A 26,055-nucleotide genomic window follows, 5' to 3' on the forward strand; every position below is an offset into this window, starting at 1 on the left:
GAGATTTAAATAAGAAATTGGAAAAAAAAATCCACTTTGACATCAATAGGCATTTAAGCTGAAAATAAAATGTCAAAGGGATAATAAAGATTTCTGGATATTTAAAACCTTTTAAAAGCATGAAAGGAGAGAAAAAGAATAAAAGGGCAGGATCTGGAAAAAAGGGAGGAAACTGCTTGGAATTAAAAGGAATTTACAGTAAAACCTTAACAAGACTTCTAAAAGATACATTTTAACTGAGACTTGGCAACAAAATAGTAGAACCCCAGGAAGAGAAAGTGGAAAAAAGAAGCATGAAGAAATAGCTTGGGAGTATTTGGATTATTTGGTGATCCCTGGATTTTTGGTTATTGCATTTGAATGCCTAAAATCAATCAGGTGGTTGTTTAAAAGTGTTTAAAATGGCACTACTTCTAGATGAACTGAAAATGGAACTTAAAAAGTACAAAGAAGATGCACAAGAAGGGAGAGGTTCTTTTGCCTTTGAATTTCAATTCTTAGAAATGGAGATCTGGAACGATGAGAAACAACAAGAAATGCCTGCAGAACAAGAAGACTGGGACAAAGAAGAAGCCATCTTTAATGAACAAGTAATTTTATGTGGGGGGGAAAAAGGAAAGGGGAGAAAGAGAATGAGAAGTTTAAGATTTGAAAAAATGATCAAGAAAAGGAAGAATAGCTTGAAAAATAAGTATAATATTAGAAAGCAACAGAAGAGGGGAATACAGAAGAGAGAGTTAGAAGTAGAGAGACAAGGGGGTAAAAAGGGGAGGGAGAAGAAGAGAGGGAAGAAGGAAAGGAAAAGAAGTTATAAAGGACAGAAACAAGATATGGAGAAAAAGGGCCTATTTAGAGATAATGGGTAAAAATTTAATTGAAAAAGGGATTCTGCAAAGGAACATAAGATAGTTTTGTTATATTAGAAATAGAAATAATTTTAGAAAATATGAAACAATGTATGATTAAAATGATGGATAAAATAGTTATTGTAATCTAGTGAAATGTTTGTTAATAAATAAATGAAATAAAATGAATTAAAGAATTGAATTAGGAAAGGATGGGAACATTTTAATTATTTAATGTTTTATAAAATATAAGGGAAGAGAAATAGGGGGGGAAAATTAATTATGGAAAACTTATAAGTGTTCCCAAGGAAGTATGATACTTAATTGAAAAGAAATGTTAAAGACTTTAATGAATATTAATGATAGAACTGAATTGGAATGGAATGTGTTATTTTAATTACATATATTTATAATCACTTTTTAAGAATATAGTGTGTATTTTAAGAATGTACCAAGCAGCATTCAATTGGAAGTTATGTATTATATTGAATGTTATAACCTCAAGGTATATATTGAAGCTTAACTAAGAGTTGAATGGATAAAATTAAAAGACATAAAGGTGTCATACTCCAATTAGTAATTACAGGAGAAAACCTGTGTAATGAGAAAAGAAAATATGAAATTGAAACAAGACAGAAAAAAGTATAAATATAATGATTTGAATTGATATGAGAAAATTAAAATAAAATTGAGAAAATTAAGAAAAACTATGTAGAAAATGTAAAACAGTAATAAGATATGGAATAGAACATAAAAGTGAGCATGAAATTGAGTTTGTGTCTGTATGAAGAAGTGTAACCCGGGACCATGCTATTTTCAAAAAAAGATGTTATATTTGTATTATGATTTTTTTTGTGAAAACCCAAATAAAATTTTCAAAAAAAAAAAAAGGAAGAAAAGAAAATTTTCTGCTTTGAGTTCTATTTGGAAGGTTGTCATTTCTTTTATCCATGTTTGTATTTTTATCCAATATTTCTTAATTTTTGGGCAAAGCCACCGACGTGGAAGAAGGTGCCTTTTGTCTGCTTGCATTTCCAACAGTTCGGGCTTAAATTGGGGTACATTTTAGCTAATCTCAAGGGGCTAGATATCACCGATAACACATCTTATATTGATTCTCTTTATACCACCGATTTCATTATCGTATAATTTTTTTTCCAAATTCTTTCCCAACCCTCCAAATGTGGAAGTAAGCTTGGGTCTTACTTCCCAGGTTCCACATGAAGGCATGCAATCCTGCCTGCAGATCATGTCCCTCTAAGGTTAAAGTTCTTTTATTTCTTAGATTGGCCCAATCTTTAATCCACAATAATCCTGCTGCTTTGTAATATGTTTCCCAGGCAGGGAGTCCATTTCCACCTCTGTTTCTATTATCCTGCAATGCACTTAATTTTATCCTCTCTTTTTAACCTGCCCAAACAAATTTCTTAGACATTTTATTTAAATCCGGGAAAAAAAATTATCAAATTTTACCGGGATCGTTTGAAAAAAGAAAAGTAATCTTGGTAAAATGTTCATTTTAATAGCCACAGAGATAGCTGTATTTTCTCCCATTTTTCTAAGTCTTTATTTGCTGTACTAAATTTATATAATTATCTTCTTTTATTGTTGAGCATCTTGCTGTAAGCCAGATGCCCAAATATTTAACTTTTTTTGTAATTTGTAGGCCTGTTCCTTCCACTAATTTCATTTTCTGATTATCTGTTAAATTTTATGTTATCATTTTAGTTTTGTCTTTGTTGATTGTTAAACCGGCTACTTCCCCAAATTTCTCTATCTCTTTTATTAGTTTTGTCCTGATTCTATTGGTTCTTCTGTGAAGAATACAAGGTCATCTACAAATGCCTGGGCCTTGTATTCTTCTTGTTTGATTTTTAACCCTTTCATTTCCTAGTTAGATCTAATTCTTATCAACAAAATTTCTAAAGTCAGGTTAAAGAGCAGAGGTGAAAGTGGACATCCCTGCTGTACCCCTTTCCTTATTTTGAATGAGTTTGTAGATTCTCCATTAATTATTATATGAGCTTTCTGAACCAAGTAAATTGACTCTATCATTTTTTCGGATCTATCTCCAAATTTCATATCCTTTATCTGCTGGAACATAAATTGCCAATTGTGCCTTATTTTATGTATCTCCATTAGATAGTATCTAGAGAAAACTCCAGATGATAACCCATTATTTTATGTTTCCTTTTTTGTACTTTATCCAGGTCTAGGGTGTTTTTTTTCTGTGTGCACAACCAAAACAGTCTCATCATAATTTTACATAATGGCACTAATGCATTGTCAGTTCTATTTTCAATTCTCTTCTTTTGAATTTCAAGTAAGGAATCTATTTTTAAAGCAGTCTGGATTGACTTTTTCATCTCCCTCTTCAGCATGATTGCATGCTACCAGCTCAATAAATTTTAGATTCATTGAATTGGAAAGTTAGGATTTCTAGAGCTAACAGAATGTTAATACCAGTACAGGGATCAAATAATATTTCAAAGGTTTTGCTGCACAGACCTGAGAGCCTGCTTATGTCAAACTATTTAGCAAAGATGAATCAAATAAAGTACAAGAATGAATAGAGACAGCAGCTGGCATAATATTAATTTAGCAGGCTGTTCTATAAAGAAAAAAAAGCCTCAGATCACAAAGTACCTTCAGAGAATTTTTTTCTCTCTCTCTTTGTGTAAAGGTATATGCACAGGCAGTCATTGAAATTAATAATATAAGAACAACAACAACAATATATTTAATGACTCTACATCATATGCTTCCTTCCACAACTTGTCAACCACCTCATAATATCATAGAGTTGGAAGGGCTTTAGAGGTCACTGATTCAAACTGCTTAGTGCTTGGATAGGGAATTCTGGGAGTTGAAGTCCAATGTCTTGTCCAAAGTTGGCAAGAATAAGAAATGTTGTCCTAAAGTATTTCTGACAGATGATCATCCAGATTCTATTTGAAGATTTCTGGTGACAGAGAACTCATTATTTGTTTGTTATTTCAATTTATATGGCCACCCATCTCTGATTCATGACTCTGGATGATTCAGAGTAATTAGAAACACCTTAGAACAATATAAAACATTAGAAATAATACTGTATGTACATAATTAGCAGTTAAAAACAAAACAATTAAAAGTTAAGTTAAAAAACAAAACAACCAGCAACAAATCAATGCAAGCATTTCACAGGCTCTGCCACTCAACTGAATCCCTAAGCATACAACAATTTCTTTCAAACTTATGGAAAGCCAGCAGGGTCAGGGACAACCTAATTTCTGGGGAAGTGATGTTCCACAAGAGATAGAAAAGATGGCCGTCCCTGTTAGAAAGGAGACACAGCGTGCCTTTCATGCCAGATCTAATGGATGGTTAGACTTAATAGGAGAGAGACTCTTCCTATAACCTGGGGCCATGCCTTGAAGGGCTTTACATCTTGAATTGAACCTGGAAGCACACTGGTATCTGAGGCAGCTTGTAGAACAGAGATGTAATATGCACTGATTGAGAAGCACATATAATTGCCTAGGCCACTGCATTCTGTGACAGCTACAGCTTCTGGAGCCTGCTCAAGGGCAACCCCATATAAAGTGAATTGCAATGGTCCACTCAGGAGGTAATTAAGGCATGAGTGACCATGAGCAAAGCGTTCCCATCCAGGATCAGGCATAATTGGAAAACAGCATGAAACTTTACCAGGCTATCTGCATCATTGGCTAACAGCTTATACAGATTGAAAGTTCCTCTTGGGGCCTATCCTGAATATCCTTCCCTGATATTTGAACCCAGTGGTTCTGGTCCTGTTCTTTGGGGCAATAATTGCACTCCCTTCAGATATTTCATGACTACATTGCCACTCAGCTAACTTTTCTGTAAACCAAAGAAATCCAGATCCAACCTTGGATATAATATACATGTCAGGAAACCTGCACTGTAAGCAAAAGAATTCTGTCCAAAGCAACTATAGCTTAATTTTTTTATTTAATGTTGAGAATTGTGTCAGCTGCCCTTTTTTCTTCCCTACTCACTTGGTTATAACTTTACATCAAAACCATCAAGTTAAACAGACATACAGTATTGACAATACTGATTTTTAAAAATATACTTCTTTAAAAAGCTGCTGTTATATACAATTAACCAATGAAACAGCTTGTCTTCAGAAGTTGTGAGTGCTCCATCATTGGAGAGTTTAAGAAAAGATTTGACATCGTTTGTCCAGAACGGTGTAGGGTCTCCTGAGCAGAGAAATTTGAACTAAAAGACCTCCAGGCCTCCTTCCAATTCTGTTATTCTGTTACCGTTACTATCTATCCCAAAATAAACTAAAGAACCCAGAGTGAAATTGTTAAATGGACATAAACAGTGTCCTGTGAACCTTAAACTTTTTTTATGACCAGAACTGGGCTATGAAACTGGCCTGATACTGAATTATCTTCTATATCACAATCTTTCATGCCACATTGTCTTGGACAAGAAAAAAACTAGCCTGGAGAACAAAACGGAGATTTGGGCTATAGAATCTTTGAAGAAGAATCTGAATACATTAGAAAAATCAAGCAAACATTGGCCTTTGTGCAGTTTTTTATTAAATAAAATGCATCAAAGAACAAGACACACTCCAGCATTCAAAACAAATTGTCCTTCCTCCCACCTGTTCCCAAAAATCTCTATAGGAGTTCCACTAACAGTTAATAGCAATGATAGAGTACAAAGTGTGCTCAACGCAATAGCAAGTGCATATAGCTTGCATAATGCCATTAAAAATCTTAGCTCTGTAAGTAGGTAAAACAGCCTTATTCTCCTAATGAAAACCTTCATTATCACTTCTTTGCCCTTAAATATTTAGGACTAGCTCCCAACCAAATACATGAGTATAGTTTAGTTTAATTTGCTAACAAAATATTATTGTTTTGAAAAGATTTACTGGCAAATAACATTATCCCAGGAGGGGAGGGGCGTAATGGCTCAGTGTTTAAAGAAACAGATCTTGTCAGATCGAAAGCTGACAGCCCGGATTTGAGACCTGAGTGTTGCACAACAGGTTGAACTCCCATTACTTGCCACACCTCCTGCCCACCTAGCAGTTTTGAGATATATTAGTTTTGAGACTGCTACTTACTTTTACAGAATAAGCAAGGGAGATGGTAACTGCCAGCGGAAGTCCTTCTGGAACAGCAACTACAAGCACAGTCACACCAATAATGAAGAACTTGACAAAATACTGAACATATACAGGTGTGCATTCAGGCAGCCATGGCTTCTTCTTGACAACAAAGTTTTCAATAGTAAAGTATAGTACTAAAATGATGACAGTGATTGCTGACATTACCAAACCTGAAAGAGACAAATATATATATATATATATATACTTATTGTAAAAATAATTTGTGTGTGTGTGTGATGTAACAATCATCTTTAAAAAAACCCAATCTGTTCTTTTATATATTACATCAGAATAGAACCTTCCTAGCCACATGAATGACAGAGATGTCCAGAGCTATTTGGTTACAACACGGGCTGCACACAAACAAAACATTAAATGAAGTCAGATTGGATACATCCAAGTAATTTACTAGCCTTTCTTTGGGACAACAGAAGATACAACAGTTTAAGCCTTTAGTACAAAATAGTTCCATCAATGCTGTAATGCTTTTCTCTTATTCTTGGAGGGGATTTTTTTGTGTTGAAAAGGCAATGGGGAAAAGAAAGAGAAGGTTCTAGAGCAGGGCTGTCAAACTTGTGGGGCTGCAGGCAGGATGCATCATGCGCTGGCCACGTCCACACTTGGTTTAATGAAGGGAGGGAAAAGTTGTGATACATCACAACTTAATCAAAACATAATGACGCCATTATGACGCACTCCTGTTTTAGAGGAAGGATTATGAGGAGGGTTATAAATACCTATAAAATGGAAGAAAAATGAAGGCAAGAAAGGTGAATTTAGTTATGTAACTGATTTCAGATGTCAGAGGTTTCTAGGGTTAAGGATGAAGACTGAACTAGCCATCAGGAATTGCAGTACGGAAAATTGTAAGAAAAGGGGATAAGGAATATCCCTTTTTGGAATTTTCTTCAATAACTTGGAATTTGGGGTACCGCTTCAAACACAGTGAATGTTTTTTGGGTGTTCCAATTCCCACATTGTTAATAATGATGAATTAGTAAATGCTGGAATGCCATGTGACTTGTATGGAAATAGGTGAATTGCCTTCCTTCTTACAGCACCTTTGGTCTTTGTAGTTTAATCATACATACATTTTTCAACAAAGCATGTAATTAGCTTGCATATTTATATTCAAAGTGACATACAAACTGCTAAATTTAAACCAAATTACTCTAATCATTTCAAGTTTTGACCATGAAAAGTGATAGACAATGTATTAATTTATAGAAATAAAGACACTGTTAGATATATGCAGCTAAGGGTCACTGAAAAGTCATACCATCAACAAGAATACAGGAATAATGGTTATTACAATCATAGTTCAGAAATTTTAAAAATTATCTTCCACTATATATACTTGGTACAGTGTCTCCTTAAAAGTGCATAGAATAGAATAGAATAGAATAGAATAGAATAGAATAGAATAGAATAGAATAGAATAGAATAGAATAGAATTCTTTATTGGCTAAGTGTGATTGGACACACAAGGAATTTGTCTTGGTGCAAATACTCTCAGTATACATAAAGGAAGAGATACATTCGTCAAGAGTCAAGAATCATAAGGTATAACACTTAATGATAGTCATAGGGTACAATAAGCAATCAAATCATACTAAGAAACAGTCAATATAAAAGTAAGGATACAAGCAACAAAGTTACAGTCATATAGTCACAAGTGGAAAAGGATGGATGAGAAGGAGTGATGAGAAGATTAACAGTAATAGTAGTGCAGACTTTGTAATAGTTGAACAGTGTTGAGGGAAAAAATGCTACACTCGTATCAAACGGGGTATTGATGTTTCCATACGCTGCCTTCAAGATTTTTATTTCTTTGAACTGTGTTTCATTTTATTGTGAGAGTTGTTTGCTTTGAATTTGAAATAACCTGTTTTGAACAGAGAAAGGTTATTTCAAATTTGGGACATGCTGCAGATCCCTGCTATGGTCAATTGCTAATTTGACCCATTTTTGTGCAATAGTAAAAGATAAAATATTAGAATAGTTAGAATTATAATTGCACATTCCAGATGTAATAGGGAAGAAAAGAAAGAATATTTTTCTTTCTTTCTCTCTTGTTGACAGTAAGAATAGATTTGATGTAAACTGTGGATTGATGATGATTAATATGCCAAAGTTTTTTGAACTTACACATCATGATAATTACAAACCATATTTATTTTTTACATATCAATCTAAAACCAAACAAATATACCCTGATTTAGCAGCACATGTGAATTAATACTATCTAAATGAGTGTTGGTGTATTTCTCTCTCAAATTTGCTAAGACAGTTTTCTGCAAACGGATGTTAAAAATCTAACATCAAAACTGAGAGCACTAATACAGTTTTTCACTTAATATATATATACAATATCAGTGTGTATCTTACCTGCTTTGCCTATTTGGACAGCCAATTTAGTTAGCTTTCCTTGGAGGACAGATTTCTCTTTCTTGGGCATGTTGGCTTTTCTCTTGTCTTTATCATCTCCCTCTCCACCTTCAGCACTCTTGAGTGGCTGCATCTCCATTGCAGCTGCCCCATCCTGCTGTTTGGCTTAAATACAAAGCAGTATTTTGGGGGATTATACATTCCTTTAAAAAGCTAAGAATTGGGATTATAATTTTAATAGTATTATAAATAACCATTACTGATTCTTCATACTTTAATGAACTTTGGATATAAGATCTTTTGCTACTTTGTTTTCAGCCTGGACGAATTAATCTACGCAGTTAATCTATGCATTCAGCTACAGACTGAGTAATCATACATAAATAAAAATATATTTTACTACTTTTTACAATAAATGTAAAACTTCACTTTATCATGAGAGAGCGGGGTTAGGTTAGAGATAAGTAATCTGATATCTACTAGATGTTTTGTTAGTCTCCATTTCCCACATTTATTCATACACACTGGGAACTGATGGAAATAACTCAAAAACAATCCCGGATTCGTGAGACCCAAATCATTTCCTAATTCTATAATTTTACATGTATGTATTTAAGAAATGTACAGTATATTGCTGCCCATCTAGAACAACTGTGATTCTGGATGCATACAATCAACAAACAAATCCTAATAAAAGGCTCTACAGTTAAAAAAATCAACAAAATAATATGCATTTCTGGTTTTTATATTTATATTTTCTTCTTTGGTTTAAAAAGGATAATTTAGACATAGTATATTAAATACATGTTCATATATCACAGATTTTGAACATAAAGGAAATATTGCTGTGTCACATTTTTGCTGAAAAATTCAGGAAACTGAATATATGCAATCAAGTCTTTTAATCCCAGACTGTATGCATGCATGTGCATGTGCGTGTGTGTGCGTGTGTGTGTGTTTGTGTATGTATGTGTATCTGTGTTGTTTGTATAGACCAAGATTATCACAGCTGTAGGGCTAATCCTTTCACTAAGTAACATACCTGAGTAAATATATAAAATTATTAAGGGCATGAGAGGACCACAAGCAACAGACTTCTGTAATAACAAGCTACTTTTTGGAACTCTACCATTTTTTAAACTTCTTGCTTTAGATGAATTGCTTTTCTACACTTTCTTTTACTGTAACAATACAAAACATAAATATGCCTGATCTGGCCATTTTCATGAGAATGTCATTTTTATGTCTTATCCACCATACATTATTTTTTCTAATAGCACTGATACTTACATCATAAAACTGTCAGGAGCTTCTAAATAGCCTAATTTCCAGTGATGAAATTTTTTATTCTCCCTACCCTACACACACACCTTCAGTGAAAGGAAAGACTGACAGTTTGTGAATACTTGGTATTTACCCCAAACCCAATTCCCAATTTGAACTTCATTAATATTTTGCTCTGTAAAGTAATTTTAACAATCTCCCTTGATATAAAGAACATTACCTTTATTCTGGCTGTTTTCCATATTCCCATCCTGCATTTTGCCTACATGATGAAAATTGTAGCAGACAAAAAAAATCAAATAACAAACAAACAAAAAACAAAACGCACAATAAACAATCAGTACACAGAAAGAGCATGAGAAGGACAAAATTTAAATTTAAAAAACAATAAAAAGTATGATCGTGTTTTAAATAAAATGTTAACAGTTAACAGATAATCAGAGTTGGAAGGGACCTTGTAGGTCATCTAGTCCACACACCCCACCCAAGCGGGAGACCCTACACCATTTCTGACAAATGGCAGTCCAATCTCTTCTAGAAAGTCTCAAGTAATGGCGCTCCCACAATTTCCGAGGGCAAGGTGTTTTTCCATTGGTTGATTGTTCTCACTACACAATGTATTGCCCATTGAGATATTTATACACACAAATGATCTTCCTGGACAAAACTTTGCAACTAAATTAATATATTTGCCACTGAAGACTTCCCATGAATTATGTATTAATAACAATCATACATATTTTAAGGCAGGATGGTTTGTATAACTCAGCACCTAAATTAATCATTCCAAATTATCCAAACAGGTTTTTTTCAACAGCAGCGGGGGATGGGGGGAGAGGGGGAAGCAAAGGGCGATCGACCAATGAAAGCAGCATCATGACACAAACCCTGCCCCTGATCCATGGTTCCATAATGCCCCAAAGAGGCATATACTCTCTTCTGTCATTCTGACCAAGAATTGAGATCCTATGAGTGCATTTTTCAAATGTTTCATAGTTATGCAGAAGTTCCTATACTGACTGTCTTATGGTAACCAGATTTTAGAAAGCTCTCTGTACAACTTTAAATATATCATATTATAAAGGAGTTTGTAATGTATTTTAAGGACCTGCAAAGGTTTGTCATCTTCTGTTGCTTGCTAATCCAGGGATGAATTAGGATGGAATTTGATTAAGTTTGACATAAATTTCAGAGAAAAACTTAATCACTAATCGAATCAAATCTAACAGACAATCAATTTAGTGTGATGTTAAGGTATCAGGTTAGAGAATGGGAGACTGTGAGTTCCAGGCCCGACTTAGACACAAAGCCATCTGAGTGACCTTGGGCTAGTTATTCTCTCTCAGCCCTAGAAAGAAGATAATGTGAACCAATTCTGAAATCCTGTCAGGAAAACTGCATACACTTGTCCAGGCAGTCACCAGAAGTCAATACTGACTTGAAGGTATAATTATAATAATAAGATTTGTAATCAAAACCAGCTTATTGATTCTTAAGTCTCTTTGTCAGCTGGAAGCCTGGTCCTACAATGCTCATGTGGCTTAGATCTCATATTTATTTTTCGGTTTGCTGAATAAATCCCATCACAAAGTTCCTAGTTTTCCTTCTTTTGTAGATAGTCAATCTGCTTAAATGGTAAGTGTTCCTAGTTCTATTTTTCCTTTGAGGTCTCATCTTGTTACCTCCAGGAGATTCTAGAATATGCTTTCTTAGAATAAAACTAAGACTTACTTAATTCTGAAATAATTACAGCTTTGAATGCTGTTTTCATGAACATTCATGAATAATTATTTTTTTCCATTCCAGAGGATTCTTCCTGTTGAAACCATGCCAATATGAAACATAAGAAAGGAAAAGTGTGGTTCTGTCTGTCTGTCTCTCTCTCTCTCTCTCTCTCTTTTACACACACACACACACACACATTCTGCTTTCAGTTCCTTTCTTGTGAAGTCACGTCTATTGCTTTGTAGCATCCATGATCACCATCATGTTGCTTATTATCCTCCTCCAATCTGCCTCTTGCCTTTGTCTTGTATTTCATCAATAAAGCCCAGTTTCTGGATCAGATATGTAGCTATTCAGATATCACTAAATGATCTCAGTATCCCTGAATAGTGGGCAGTCATGGGAATGACAGTTCAGCAACAGTTGAAGGAACAGTTTTCAATTCCTGATTTATTTTGGTTCATTCAAATAATCAAGCACATGCCTTTTAAAAACAAAACAATAAAACAAAAATTCTCTATCTAAATTATGCTAGCCATTTAGGACAGTAGTACACTTGTCAGGAAATAAAACATTCAGGTTTTCATCAGACAGCAAGATCTCTGCATGTCCTAAATGCAGATGATTTATGAACTGCTCTTAAGAGTTTCATGTTTTGATAACTTGACGAGAATAGCTTTTAAATTAATGTCAGGGTCTGAAATTTTCTAAAACTTTAAACTGAGAAGACAGTCCACTAAAAAAAAAGGTAGCTGTTGTGGAACATGCATTAGATTTTTTCAAGTGCTGTAATTTCAGGATACACCTAGGGTATTTTTTTCTAGGTTTGCTGTGATTAAGAGTAAAAATTAATCTCCCAGTTTTGAAAAGGTACCATGCAAAAATCAGTAAGATTCAACAAGATGAAATGTAGCAGTCTAGCATGTATAAAACTAGAAAAAGTCTATGCACTGTCTCTATTAACTAGTAATCAAATGCAAAAACTAAGAAATGTTTAGATTTGCTTTTCTCAAATAATATTTCTACTTGTCAACATAGACACATTTTTAGCCCATGTAAACTGCTTCTGAAGTAACTGGAAGTTATAAAGGAATTTTGATACAGTTAAGCAATAATTGTTTTAAAGAGAAAAGTAAAAGACTTGGCCATACACAAATTAATTTAAATGAACACAAGTCTTAATAAATTTTTCAGCATAGCATTTTGCACAAATCTTATATGTGATCCACAAGAAAATACTGTACATGATCAACACAGTACAGACCAATGCAACAATATTCTGGATCTTTGATTCATGCATATGACCTTCCCAATATAATCCATATAAATATAAAAATATTATGAGGATAGATTAATCTGAAAAAAAAAGACAGAATTCTTTTCCTGCAGAAAATCCTTAACAAGGTTATTCTTGCTATCATTAAATGCTTGTTGTTAACAATTGTAGTATTACAGAGAATTAAACACTAGTATTTAAAAATAGTATTTGATTGTCAATATGCAACTCCATAATGTTGCTTCTGTTGTTCTGACGAAAGCACTGAGAACCTGTGGATGCGATTTTTCAAATGTTCCATGGTTATGCAGAACTTCATATTTTAACTAGTTTGTGGTACATTCTCCTAAGCAGCTGGATGTAAATAGGGTCTAGGATTTTTTGGCATCGACCCTTGGCTGTGCCACCCCCAGCCATTCACTTCAGCCAATCTACAGTCGGCTTTTGTCTTCTGCTGGCCCTCCATTGGGCATTCTCCACTGACAATAGGCCCTCCGCCCCATCCCTTCTTCCCTGCCCATTTGGCCAGACACAGTTTGACCCGGGATTTTGGCTGCACTGGGCGGTAGCAAAAGTGCTGAGGGGATGACCAAGGGGGCTGGGGGGGCAGCAGGCAATAGGATTGGTGGCAGGCTGGGTGTCGTGCTCCTGTCAGAGCCTGAATCTGCGGGGGAAGATGAGCTGGAACAAGAGCTGACAGAGATTGAAAGAGGGGCTCCATTGGCCTTGGAGGAAACTGGGGAAGGGCAGAGTCTGTCTAGGCAAGGCTTTTCTGAATTACTAAGGCCTGCAGACAGGGAGAGTTCAGGAGAAGGGCAAGGACTACCGCCTCCTGATCCGAGAGCAAGGAGGGAAGAGAGACAGCAAGATCAACGCTGACTGAGCTGGCTACCAGAGAGGAGAGTGCCCCGCTCCCTTTCACAAGGCACACCTAGGGACTGAGATGTAAGGAGGTGCCAGTGAGAGGGACATTTGTCCAGAACAAGTGTTGAATCTGTGGAGCCTCATGAGCACTTGCCAACATTTGGAGATTGCTGTGTTCTGTTTTGTGGGGCTTGCCAGTTTTCCAGATTCTCTAAACTTCTTGCTCTGGTTACTGTTTCGCTAACCTGGCTTATTGGACTGCTGGCCCTGGTTAATGTTTGGGATAACCTGGCTTATTGGACTGCTGGTCCTGGTTGCTGTGTGGCTAACCTTGCTTATTGAACTACTTGCAACCAGAAGCTTCAGAACCAGAGGCTTCTGAAGGTGCGTGTGAGAGCTTTGCTCCAGGACTTGAGTGAATGTGTAAACATTTGGGGGCAAAGTTGGAGCAATAAAGGGGGGTTAGACCTGTTCTCTGATTGTGTTGCTTTTGTGCTATGCTCCGGGTCATCACATTGGGGGAAAGAGCAAGAGGTATGGGGGCTCATAGTCGCTGGCATTGCGAGGGGGAAGGAGATGACAACCGAGCTGCCCATTTGGTGTCAGGCTGGCAGGATCAGGTGCAGTTTCCCATTTTGACCACCACCACTCCACTGTGGCCTCTGTGCCTGGACTCTGGCCTGATGCCTAGTTTGGCTGCACTCCCAACATGCCATCACTCTTTCCCCCACAGTGCCAGGAGCCACAAGCCACTGCACCTCTTGCTCTCTCCTCCAGCCTGCCACTGATTGTTTTACATGCTGATCCCCTTCCAGCCACCTAAGTCACCCCCTCCCCAGCCCCAGAGCTGTCGCCCACTACCCATTGGCTTGGGGCTATTTGCCCAGTGCAACCAAAGTTGTCTGGACAAATGGGCAGGGATGAAGGGCCAGACGCAGAGAAACAGGGACCCATTGGACCAGCGAAGAAGGAAAACTGGCTTTAAATTGGCTGAGGTGGTTGGCTGGGTTGAAGGTGGTCAAGGGTCAGTGCCAAAATGTCCTATTCTGATGTAAATATTTTAAATATAGAATATTGCAAAGAAGCCTGTAATGTGTTTTAAATCACACACATTTCAGGTTTGTCCAAGGTCTTCTGCTACTTCATAATCCAGGGGAGAATTAGAATGAACTCATTAAGGTTGACATGAAATTCAAAGAAGAACTAAAATAGGCAGAGCTTTTCTCAAAATATGCACTTATCACAATAGCATTTTCTCACACTTCTTCCACTTGCTATAATTAACATAATACAACACAAAACAACATAACGCAACAAACATAAATGAGAATTGAGGTGGTGTAACGGTTAAGCACCAGGTTAGAAACCAGGCATAGGCCCAAAACCACATGGATGAGCTTCAACCAGTCACTCTCAGTCACAGGAAGAAGGCAAGAATAAACTATTTCTGAAATCTTGTCAAGAAAATTGCAACAACTAGTCCAGGCAGTCGCCAAGATTAAACACTGACTTGAAGGATAAACTTTAAAATTAATATGATAAATCAACTTTATATAATAGCTACATTTCTGGCTGCTTATCACCAGTTTTATTTTGGTATGGTTTTTCCCCCCTCATAAGTCTATATGATTGCTTTTTGTATATTTTGGAATATACATGTTGTTTAACTGTCCAGGATGGGACCTATTTTATAAGATAAAAAGTTATACTATCCAATGTGAAACTACATGTTTTGAGAATCTAATTCCTCCTAACTGTAGGTGTGATTATAGAATTTAACTTATTTAACTTTAAATAGTAAAATAATAATAATCTGGTTTTACTTTTGTAATGTTTGCATCTGCCAAGCCACCAGCTTACCAGCTGAAGACACACAGAAATCTCCTATATCTTCTCCTTTTCAGAGCTGATGGGAACTACTCCCTGTAACAGTGGATATAATCTGATACTAGCATCACCTAAGCATTCAACTTACGATTTACATCTCATGACTAAAATGAAACTAATGCTTTGAATGTCTTCCTTTTTTGTCATTTTTGTTTTTGAGGCAGAGGAAACATCTGCTTGAAGACAAATACAGGATCTATACTTACAATTTTTGTCCCTATTTTTTGCCTCTGGTAAATCCAATTAGATCCATATCCAGTTTATGGATCTATGTTCCGATTATTAAGAATATCAGCAATAATGTTGATGCCAAAAAATAAAATGAATGTAACAAAAATATTTCAACAGTATACAAATATTTTATCTAAATCTCAGATTAAAATTCCCCATCAACACTTAAATGTATTTCCTTATATGGAATTTATAAGATGAACATGCTAAGAAATGGAGACAAGAAGCTGGTCAAAGGCACATTCCAAATTTCAAAACTGAAGATGTTTTTGTTCAAAGAAGAAAAATGCATGAAATCACATTCAAGCCACATGGATAGTTCATAAAAATATGTTACGCTAGCATCATAATCAATGGAAAATGCTTAACTTGGTGCTGAGAAAAATTGGTGGGACAACACAACGAAGTACATTAATACTACTAGTTGTGCTTAAGCCAAATTCCTGACCCCAGGAAGATTGTTTTCCCAAAGCTACATGAATGCTTATGAGAGTGCCACTTTGGAAAAATAGAATGAGAAACGAAATAGACAATCATGCCATCTTTCAAGTATGGATTGGGAAACATGGAAACAACAGTTTGAGGTTGAACACCTTTGCAAGGAGAAAACTGATTTGAAATATACTTGAAGATGGTCTTTAAAATCTGATTCAAAGTAAAAGTCCTTAATTCCTACTTGAGTCTGATTTGAAAAGATCCCTAGATTCCTACTTGTTGTGGTCCCAGTGTTACTTGAGTGAGAAAGACCAATTTGGCTGGCTATAAAGTGGTTGGCTGTGTGGCATCTCTTATAAGCTACAGTACAATAGGCGCTCTCACCCAATAACCCCATGCACATCCCACATCTGTGCAGTTCAGGAAAGAAAGAGGGAAGCTGACAGAGTTGAGAGAAATTGTTCAAGTAAAAACAATCCCGGTTTTCTTAACGTACCATTGACTAAGCTGGTATTTGCATTATCAGTGGCAATTGCACTTGCTGCCCCATCTGTAGTTGAAGGAGGATGGAAGGAGGAATGGGAAGAATCTACTGAGTAATAATGAATAAAAGAAAAAAGAAAAATAATAATAATAATATGAACACATTCACATGACAGAAACATTTATGGACTAATGTGGCTTTATTTTTTTTTTCCAAAACATAGTTGTTTTAAAGTAAGCAACATAATGTCTAGAAATGAATGCTATTACAAGAATGTTACCGAAGTGGAGAACAAAAACTCATACATGGAATATTATATATAAAAAGAAATGTGAAAGACATTTAACAGGGTTAACAAACTTTAACAAAGTTGGTGAGAAACCGATTTTACATAGTACTTCTAATGCCTTTGTTCCACTATGAAGACATTCTTATTTTACTTTAAAAAAACTGAAGGAAAAAGTTATTTTAAAGATTTCTGCATTCATGAAAAACATCTATCTATAAATGATAGATTATATTTTAAACTATACTAAAATATCACAATAATCATAATTAATATACTTAATCCATCTGAAAAATACCCTATTTAAAACCCTTGATTTATTAATGAACCATTTTCAGTGCTAAACCTGATAGTTTTTTGAAAACTCCATGGAACATCCACTAATGATGTTCGATGTTTCCTTTATAGTCTTGTTTCAGGAAAAAACAAGTTCATTATAACTTTGTTTCATGTTTACAGTAGATGATGACAAGAGATAAATCACAAGCCAAAAATTGTCAGCCATTTTCTTTACAAAAAGGGGAACAGGACAAGCAAGATGTTCTTACACCCCCTACACACCAAAAAGTGAGAGTTTCCTACTGATTTTGTACTGATTGAAGTGAAGCTGCACCAAAACTGAGTTAATTATCCATCATGAAAACCTTTTCTGAAGTAGTCTCTTCTGCTGTTATCTATGTTTTATTTGTTTTCTATTATGGTTGATCTTTTCAAACATACTGCACTGAGAAATGCAAATGTTAAGGGAAAATTTCTTGTTTTCTATATTTATTTGTAGTTTCCTTTTAATGTCATGCAAATAATATCTAGACCAGCATCTGATTTAACAGATAAGAGATTGAATCCTTAGTTTATCTATTCCAGTTCTAAATATTTAAAATTAAGAATGCATGCTGGAATCCCTGCCAACATTCATTCTTATCAACTTCCAAAATAGGCACATCTTTTGTTGTCTTGGGCTCCACATTTTCAAGTCTATTTTTAATCACAGACAAACAGCAGAAGACATAATGATATTATCAGAACAGCGAGCCCAGGGTTTTGAAACATTTATAGATTTTAACTTTGTTTTAAAACAAAATTAAAATAAGTGCATTATGTTTATTAAATGTTTTGATATATTTATTTTGATGCCTAATTTTTATATATGAATTACATGCATGCTATTTTTGGCTTTTTAAAAGGACAGACTGCCTGCCCCATAATACTAAAACCTAAACTGTTGAGCTGAGGTTCCTGCACCTAGTCGGGATATTTGTAGGAATATTTTGGGGGAAATCTGTGCGAACAGAGATAATAGTCCATCTTGGGACAAAATATTGTGAATATTGGGATAGAATATTGTGAAACTTGGGATCATTAAAGAAGTTCTTTTACTCTTTAGATTATTATGTTTCTGAATCTTCTGAAAAACAGATGTGACAACAACCAAAAGCATATATGGAAGGCTACTGGAGTTTCATGTCTACATGTCTTGAAACAATGGTATTTTTTTGGAACACAAGTCAATAAGCAGTATAGTTTCATCTCCTTAGGAACAACAGGAGAAAACAGTTTGGGAAGTAGGCCATTGTACATTATGGCATGTAGGGTATTATACTTGATAGGGATGCGGTCTGATCATCATTAAATTCTAAACTAGTCTATTCCATTGTAATCACCCTCTTCTTGGCAGATAAGGTTGGTGATCATGGCTGATAAAGTTTATACTCCTGCTTTAAGGAAGCTCTTAAAACTCTGTGCATGCATTTTATTTATCCAATTTCCAGGCATCTCATCTTTCTATTAGTTTTGCTGTGCCACAAAACATGTAACAAAATGTAAATGAAAATTTAAAAATGGCAAATTCATATTTTTATGCTGACTTTTCCAAAGATTTGCCGTACAGCCAGAAAACAATTGATAAAAATGGGAATAAAAAGAAGTACAAATTTATTATTTAGTTTCATTCAAATGAAATAGCAAAAGGATTTTTCTGAACTATTTATTCAAGTCTTTTTTCCCCTCTCCAGCCATTCAGAGGAGAGTCCCATTAAAAGCTTAATATTTCTCTTATCGAACAGTATGTTTCTTATTCTCTCTGGAAGCTGATGCCCATCTTCCTGTATCATATTTGCATGATGATTTTTGCAAAATGCTAATGTGGAAGAAAGACATACACTACAGGAAACTGAAACACAAACACAAACTCTTGGAAACTTCAAACATACATAAAATGAATGCATAATGTCCTTAGAGAACAGGGACATAAACATGAGCAGGTATATCAACTCCCATTTTCATAATTTCATGCTGGAAGCATACTGATGTCCTATTTAAAGAAATGATGTGTAGACAGAAGTACTTGCAGGACAACAGCTATTGGAGGCTTCCTTGAATGAACCTGCAGTCATTCATAGCAATGAATGTTAAAAGCTTGTTAAATGCTTTATTTGACATGTAATAATGTCGTATGAAAGTTATATGAACAATGTGACTCCTATTTTTTACCTCTTTTTCCGCTGACAGAGTAAACTGGCAAATTATTATTTAAAATAGGACAAGGGAGAACTATGCTTAAAAGATAATAGTTTGTGAGAAATAAAGAGATTCTTCCATAGCAAAACAGGCAGATACTGGAAAACTAAAGCAAATAAGATTGCTTAGTTCTTTATATAGTTCTATTTTTATCTATTTCTATTTAAAATGCCTAAACAGTAAGTCTTAGTCACTCACTCATACTTTTTGAAAAAAATTGCCTTCTAACTCATACTAGTGTTCTATCCTGACATTGTTCTTAGAAAAATTAACACAAGAAATGATAAATCTGATAACAAATTTATGATCTTCTGTTTTGTGGGAACTGTTCTTCATTAGTATTTATTCTCAGTTAAAGCTTAGGAACTCTGGAATATATTTTCTTAAATTCAAACAAAATCAGTAAGAAATTATTGGTGAAATCTGGCCACTACTTATAGTAGTATAGAATACTGTTAGCTCTGAAGTGAAGCATTTTTCTGCCATATGTCACCACGTTTTATATATATATATATATATATATATATATATATATATATATATATATATATATATATATATATATATATTATATACATATGCATATACATATATATATATATATATATATATATATATATATATATATACATATTATATATATATATACATATACATATATATATTAATTATATACATATATATACATATTATATATATATATATACATATTATATATATACATATACATATATATATATATATATATATATACACACACATATATATATCATTCAGCTTTGTTTGGGTATTTTCCCACGTCATTGTAGTTGTGACGTGGGAAAATACCGAACAAAGCTGAATGCCATACATGTAAGTACCCACGAAAACTTAAGAAAACACACACACACACACACACACACACATATATATATATATAATATGTATATGCATATATATATATGTGTGTGTGTGTGTGTGTGTGTGTGTGTGTATGTTTGTTTAAAGGTCTGTACGTTGCCATAGGTGTATATATAGTATACTATAGTTGTTGCTTTTAAAATAATTTTATTCTCCTTTATGTGTAAGGAGGCTATAGTTCCTTAGGAAGAAAATCCAGCAATCTCAAAAGGGTTTCTGAACAGAAATACTAAAACTGGGATTCAACATGAAATAGTTTGCAAAAATAGATGTTTATAGATGATCTAACCACAGGGGCATTATAGTTCAAGTGTACTTAAGACTGTCCGTAATAGGCACAGAACAGACTTTCATGAAAGAAGAATGAGTTTCTCAATAATATATTTATTAATGAACTAGTGATAAAGAAGAAAAATATTTAAATGAGAAACTCAATGGATAGTTATAAAGAAGATCAGTAATCAAATCTCAAGCAGTAGTGTAAGTTATTATTTTATTCAAAACTTACAGTAGTTTAAAGAGACTGGGAAGAAAAATAATAATAGTAATCCCAGAAGAAAGCAATGGTGAACTCCTTCAGTAGTGTTGCCAAGGAAACTGCATGGTTGTATCCACATAGTCAACTCAGGGATAGCTTTATTTTTAGGGTAAAAAGATTTGGCTTTTTGGGCTGGATATTAAAGTGATTGTCACATAACTTCCCATGGAACAGAATCAGCTTTTTTTCCAAGAAACATGCCATGTGAGAAACATTCTTAGCTTGCCTGTAGATATTTTGTTAGGTCTAAATGTTCATTTCCATGGATAGAAGCATTTTCTATTCATAGAAGGAGAATTAGAATCATATAAGCATTTATCCATGAAGGAATCCTTCTTCTTTTCCTTGAACTGAACATTTGAATCCAACTTGTTTTGCAAACCTAAACTAATTCATGTTAGCTACGAAACACACAGGACTCTTAATCTCTATGCTCCTGGCAAGCAGATAAAACCTCTAAAATAAAAATCATGAGCAATAAAATATGATACAACTTTAAATAAGTAGGGTTTAAATTAAAAAGTTAAATGTACTTCAATTTATTTTTCATATTTTGATATTACAATTTAATTTCTCCATATGAAAGAATTATTATAGTGATAATTTATTTTTAATGAAGCAATGAACTTATCATTCTTTATACAACTTCAATTTGTAATGAATTTGGGGTATATTAATACAGAATGAAACTTGCAAAGAACTATAGCTAATTTAAGATCACATTCCCTTCTCATATTTTAAACCATCCATACTAAATGTCCAAAATATCCAATTCATACATGGTTCAGGCAACTCACAGCCCTTAAAAATCAGGACTGAATTCACTGGATTCATGTTACTAAATTAAGTAAAATAGACTCAAGTATTCCTATATAATAAATTTGAATATTAGGCCTATGTTATAAAGACAGATATTATTTGAGAATATTTTGGATGAATTTGTACCTTTTTTATCTTTTTTCTCCTCTTCCTCACTTCCAGCACCTAGTAGAGTAAAGATGATGCCTGTTTGAGAATTAACTCCCACTGCAGTAACCAGCATTCTTCCTGAGCCTTCCATGACATGGGTACCTAAAAAGATATTTAAAATAAAGATATTAATAATCAGTATATTAAAGCTATTGGCTTATGATAAAAAGTTACAGTGGGTTGTCTGGTACTCTCTGAGCTTGGTTGTTTTCGTATAAACATTTCATTACCAAATTAGGAAACATCACCCATGCTATTAGGTTGGTACTAGTTTGGTAAAGGAACATCTGCTAGAAAACAACTATGTTCAAAGAGGAAGGAACCAACAGTTCAACCCTGAGCGAAAAATATTCTATTGTATTCATAAAGTTACTGTTAAACATGCTGAAGTTTGGCCTACATTTTACTTCAGAAAGCAAAAGACACAGCTAGCATTCAATCTCACAGAATATATTGGGTATCTTTGTTTATTGCATTTTAAAAATGAGACTAATAATGAGACACTTGCCATATGAAATTAAGTATTAAGCTCACAAGGAATTTCTACTATGCAAGCCCTGTTCGTTTTTAGTTGAGTAAAAGACAACATGACAGAATTACATATGAAATTGGTGAAATTTCCCTTAGATACTAAAATTTAGAGTCGCTCACAGCTTAAAGAAATGGGAGAATTTCTTCTCATAGCACATATGGAATTATACAAATAGATACATTACAGTTCAGCACTCTACACAGATTCATGGAGGATACTGCTACAAATAGTTTCTGGACATCCTAAAAATATCTCCTTCCAGAATCAGGAAATCACACTTTTGAAGAAAAATTGCATGCTGCAATGAGAAAGAACCAAACTCATACTTGCTTGTAAGTTTCCCTTAAGAGAACTTGGTTACTGTAAGAACAGAATGCTAAGCCTGGTAGGTCATTGATCTGAATTAATTTTTGTCTCTTGTTATTAAATTACATTATTTTCATATACTGCTTTGGAATAAAACCCTAAGTACTCATATTGGGATAAAACTTCCAAATCCAGAAGTACCCATAACCCAACCCCCTGGGCTGGATCTAGAACAATGTGCTTTATCCCAGCCAAGCAAGACTCCAACAATTTTGGAACTGCTGATTAAGAATGTCCTGGTCAATCTGAAGATAAGAATCTTTGATTAAAAGAATCTTTGATTCTGTGTTAATTTCAAAGGGGCTGACAAAAAGAATTTTTAGTTTCTGCTTTTTGTATACCAATTATGAAGCTTTCACATAAGCGCAAGCCATGGAATTTTTTATTCTCTCTCCTAGAGTAAAAGTCCAGAGCTAATCCACCCAGCTCATGATATAAATAATTCCTGACCTTCTCCTGTGACAAATATATACTGGGATATAAAAGTAATAGACAAATAAATACCAGTGCTTGCTTTTTATTTAAATGAGTCCAAAAAGGAATAGAAAAACATAATTTTTAGAATTAGCTTGCTAAAATAAGAATTAGTGCAGAAGAGTGTTTATGCAGGAAAGAAAGCAGTTGCTATAATGCACAGTAGAGATTTCCTGCTTTACATATACCTAATAAGATAAGAAAAATTCATTACCAACATACTGAAATTGCTACATAAATTAAATCAATCATGCCTAAAAGTGAGGACGAATGTAAGCGAGTGTTATCTTAAATGTTCAGTGAATCCAAAATATGTCCTAGGTGAAATGAATTTGAATATAAGTATGTCCTAGGTTTGAAGACTGCTTTAATGCTTCTGTTTAGCAAGAATCCAATACCGGAACACTTTCTGCTGAAGAATCAAATGTGAATTTTAGTTGTTTTTTCTCCAGGCAGTGACTGACCTGATTCCTTAATGTAGCTGCATTTTTATTCATTTTTAAAAGAAAATTAATAAAGCATGATGTACACCAGTGCCTTCTTTACTTCTGAACAAACACAGGTTTCTTTTTTCTTTCTTTTTACCTAAGTTTTTTGATTCTTTTTATTTAGATACAGAGTTTGATTCTTTTTATTTAGATACAGAGTTAGAGAGACAGATAAATTCAAGTAAAACATCACCATGATATTTCTCACGCAACAAATCAATATTTGTCTAATAATTCATGTTTTGGAGCATTCTTCTTTTTCTGTAAAACAGTCCTGATAAGGAGTAAATTGCAAGGAAGAAGCAGAATATTTTTACTCTCAAAGAAGTTTCTTTTTGCCATCCAGGAATGTGTAATATTCCTTTTGCAATAGAACTATTGTCTTTTTTCATGTCTATCAGAGATTTGTCCTTGGCAAAATGCTTTTCTCTTATATTGGCAATAACAGCAATAAATGGCATTCTTATAATTCCATAAGAGGCTACTGCTTGGAACTACAGACACCATCAGTATTGAAAAGACCCACAGGACGCATGAATTCACATATCATTTTCACTTACTTGCTTACACATTCCACTTTTGCAGATGTGGAATCAGTATCCAAGAAGAGCTTAGGACAGATATGATACTATACTGAGGTCTACTACAGTGTGTTGTGAATGATTAATGTTGGATGTTGGAATGTTGGATTTCTGTGCTTGAACTTACTTCTCCTGCTGTGCTTTCTACACTGTGCTTTGAGCTTTCATTAAGAAAGCTTGTACTGATTGCTTAGTTTGCTATCCTGGAAAATACAAAGGCAAATTTATATGTATACTTTGGTTAATGTAAGCAATTTCTCTTCTCACATGTCTGGATGATGCATGCACATCATAGCATCATTAACATATAATCTACACAACATCTTTGCAATGGCACACATAGATTCTACAATGAATCCTACGTTTTTTTAAAAAAAACTTTATTATTGTACTACTTAGCAATGGCAGTTCCAGTTGCCCTTGTTAAGCAAGGACTTACAACTTGCAATTTCCACATTTATTTTTGTTTGTTCAAGTCAGCGGGGAAGGTGCCAAATGGCAATCACATGATTGTGAGGAAAATTCAGCAACGTAATCACAATAGGGTTGAATAAGTAACTATCACTTATTCAGCACCATTGCAAGTTCCAACAGTCACTGAATGAATGGTCCTTAAATAAGGACACCTATCATTCCATTAATTCATAAAGGAGAAATTAATCATATCATTAAACCAATATGAAGTAAAAGTGTGGTGGGATTGTAACTTATGCAGACAGTAGAAGTTTTAAGTTCCCTTTCTACTGATACTTATTTCTATTCATTAAGTATACACCCAAATGCACTGGAATTCTGATATATTGTAAGAAATTCATTTAAACAAGACAAATGCCAAAAGAATTATTGGTAAGAATATGAAAAGGGAGGAAAGAGAGAGAAATATCCTATTTAACAGATGTTGAAAAAGAACAGATGAAATAAAGATTTTTCTTAGCTTTAAAAAAAATCTTGTAAAGACAAGGTTATGAACAAAACTGGGTGATTTTGGACAATTCATTCTTACATCTTATTTCCCTGTCCCAATATATAAAATATAAAGAAACTGGCCTTTATAAGGATATGAATGATATTACACAGAACTTTTACAAACAGTATAAATATAATTATTTCATTTCTGGGGCTATTTAGTTTATGAAATACAGGGGCAAATTAACAATTGAAAAGTCACTTTAACAGGATATATGTTTTGCTGCAATAATTTTAAATGTAAGAAGGATAGTGTCAGCTCTTATTGTTTTGGCCCATTGAATGAATCAAGCAGTGGTGCATCTGGACCCTCTTCCATCAAGTCAGTGTCATCTTATAGGACCCAATAAATGTGCTTTCTGTGTTACAGAACCTGCCCTCTGAAAATGATATCTCCCCCCTCAAATTTGTGAGATTCTCACCTTTATGACCTTCCCCAATTCGTTTTGTTTTGTTTTTTGTCTTCCAAAGCTGATTATGGAAGCCCTTTTACTTTAGCTTCGATTTCTTCTAATGGTTGGCCATATTCTCTTTTATATGTGCGGTTTCATTTCTTTTAATTGCAAACTGCCCGCAGCCACTAAGGAATTGGGTGGCCTCAATATTGAAATAAATAAATAAGTTGTATGTATTTCTCAGTATTATCTATACATGCATATATATATTAGCATATATATTTTTATGTTTGGCCATGTATTTTGTTACAGTATATGCACCTTAACTAATGTTACATGAAAAATAAATTGAACTAATGTGGATAGTTGGTCTGATGGCGCAAAGCTGAAGCTCCAGGCTTGCCTTGATTGCACTGATTGGAATGTTTTTGAAGATACCTCTGCAGACCTAGATGAGCTCACAGAT

General features: G+C 34.3%; 1 protein-coding gene across 7 annotated transcripts in view; it reads right to left on the minus strand.

Moving 5' to 3' along the window:
* Window positions 1-26,055, minus strand: part of ATP2B2 (ATPase plasma membrane Ca2+ transporting 2) — a 376,645-nt gene that overhangs the window by 60,467 nt on the left and 290,123 nt on the right. For 4 of the 7 annotated variants that reach the window (XM_026724451.2, XM_087923959.1, XM_087923962.1 and 1 more), the window contains exons 7-11: window positions 21,764-21,889; window positions 16,590-16,685; window positions 9,896-9,937; window positions 8,392-8,556; window positions 5,959-6,173 (exon numbers count right to left, since the gene is read on the minus strand). In XM_026724451.2, the coding sequence (XP_026580236.1) occupies window positions 5,959-6,173; window positions 8,392-8,556; window positions 9,896-9,937; window positions 16,590-16,685; window positions 21,764-21,889 (644 nt within the window). The remainder of the gene's footprint in view (window positions 1-5,958; window positions 6,174-8,391; window positions 8,557-9,895; window positions 9,938-16,589; window positions 16,686-21,763; window positions 21,890-26,055) is intronic. The other 3 variants (XM_087923958.1, XM_087923961.1, XM_087923957.1) reach the window with 2 other exon arrangements.

The sequence above is a fragment of the Pseudonaja textilis genome, chromosome 2, assembly GCF_049901715.1.
Source record: "Pseudonaja textilis isolate UNSWEBS1 chromosome 2, rPseTex1.2, whole genome shotgun sequence".
Classification (NCBI taxonomy): Eukaryota; Metazoa; Chordata; class Lepidosauria; order Squamata; family Elapidae; genus Pseudonaja; species Pseudonaja textilis.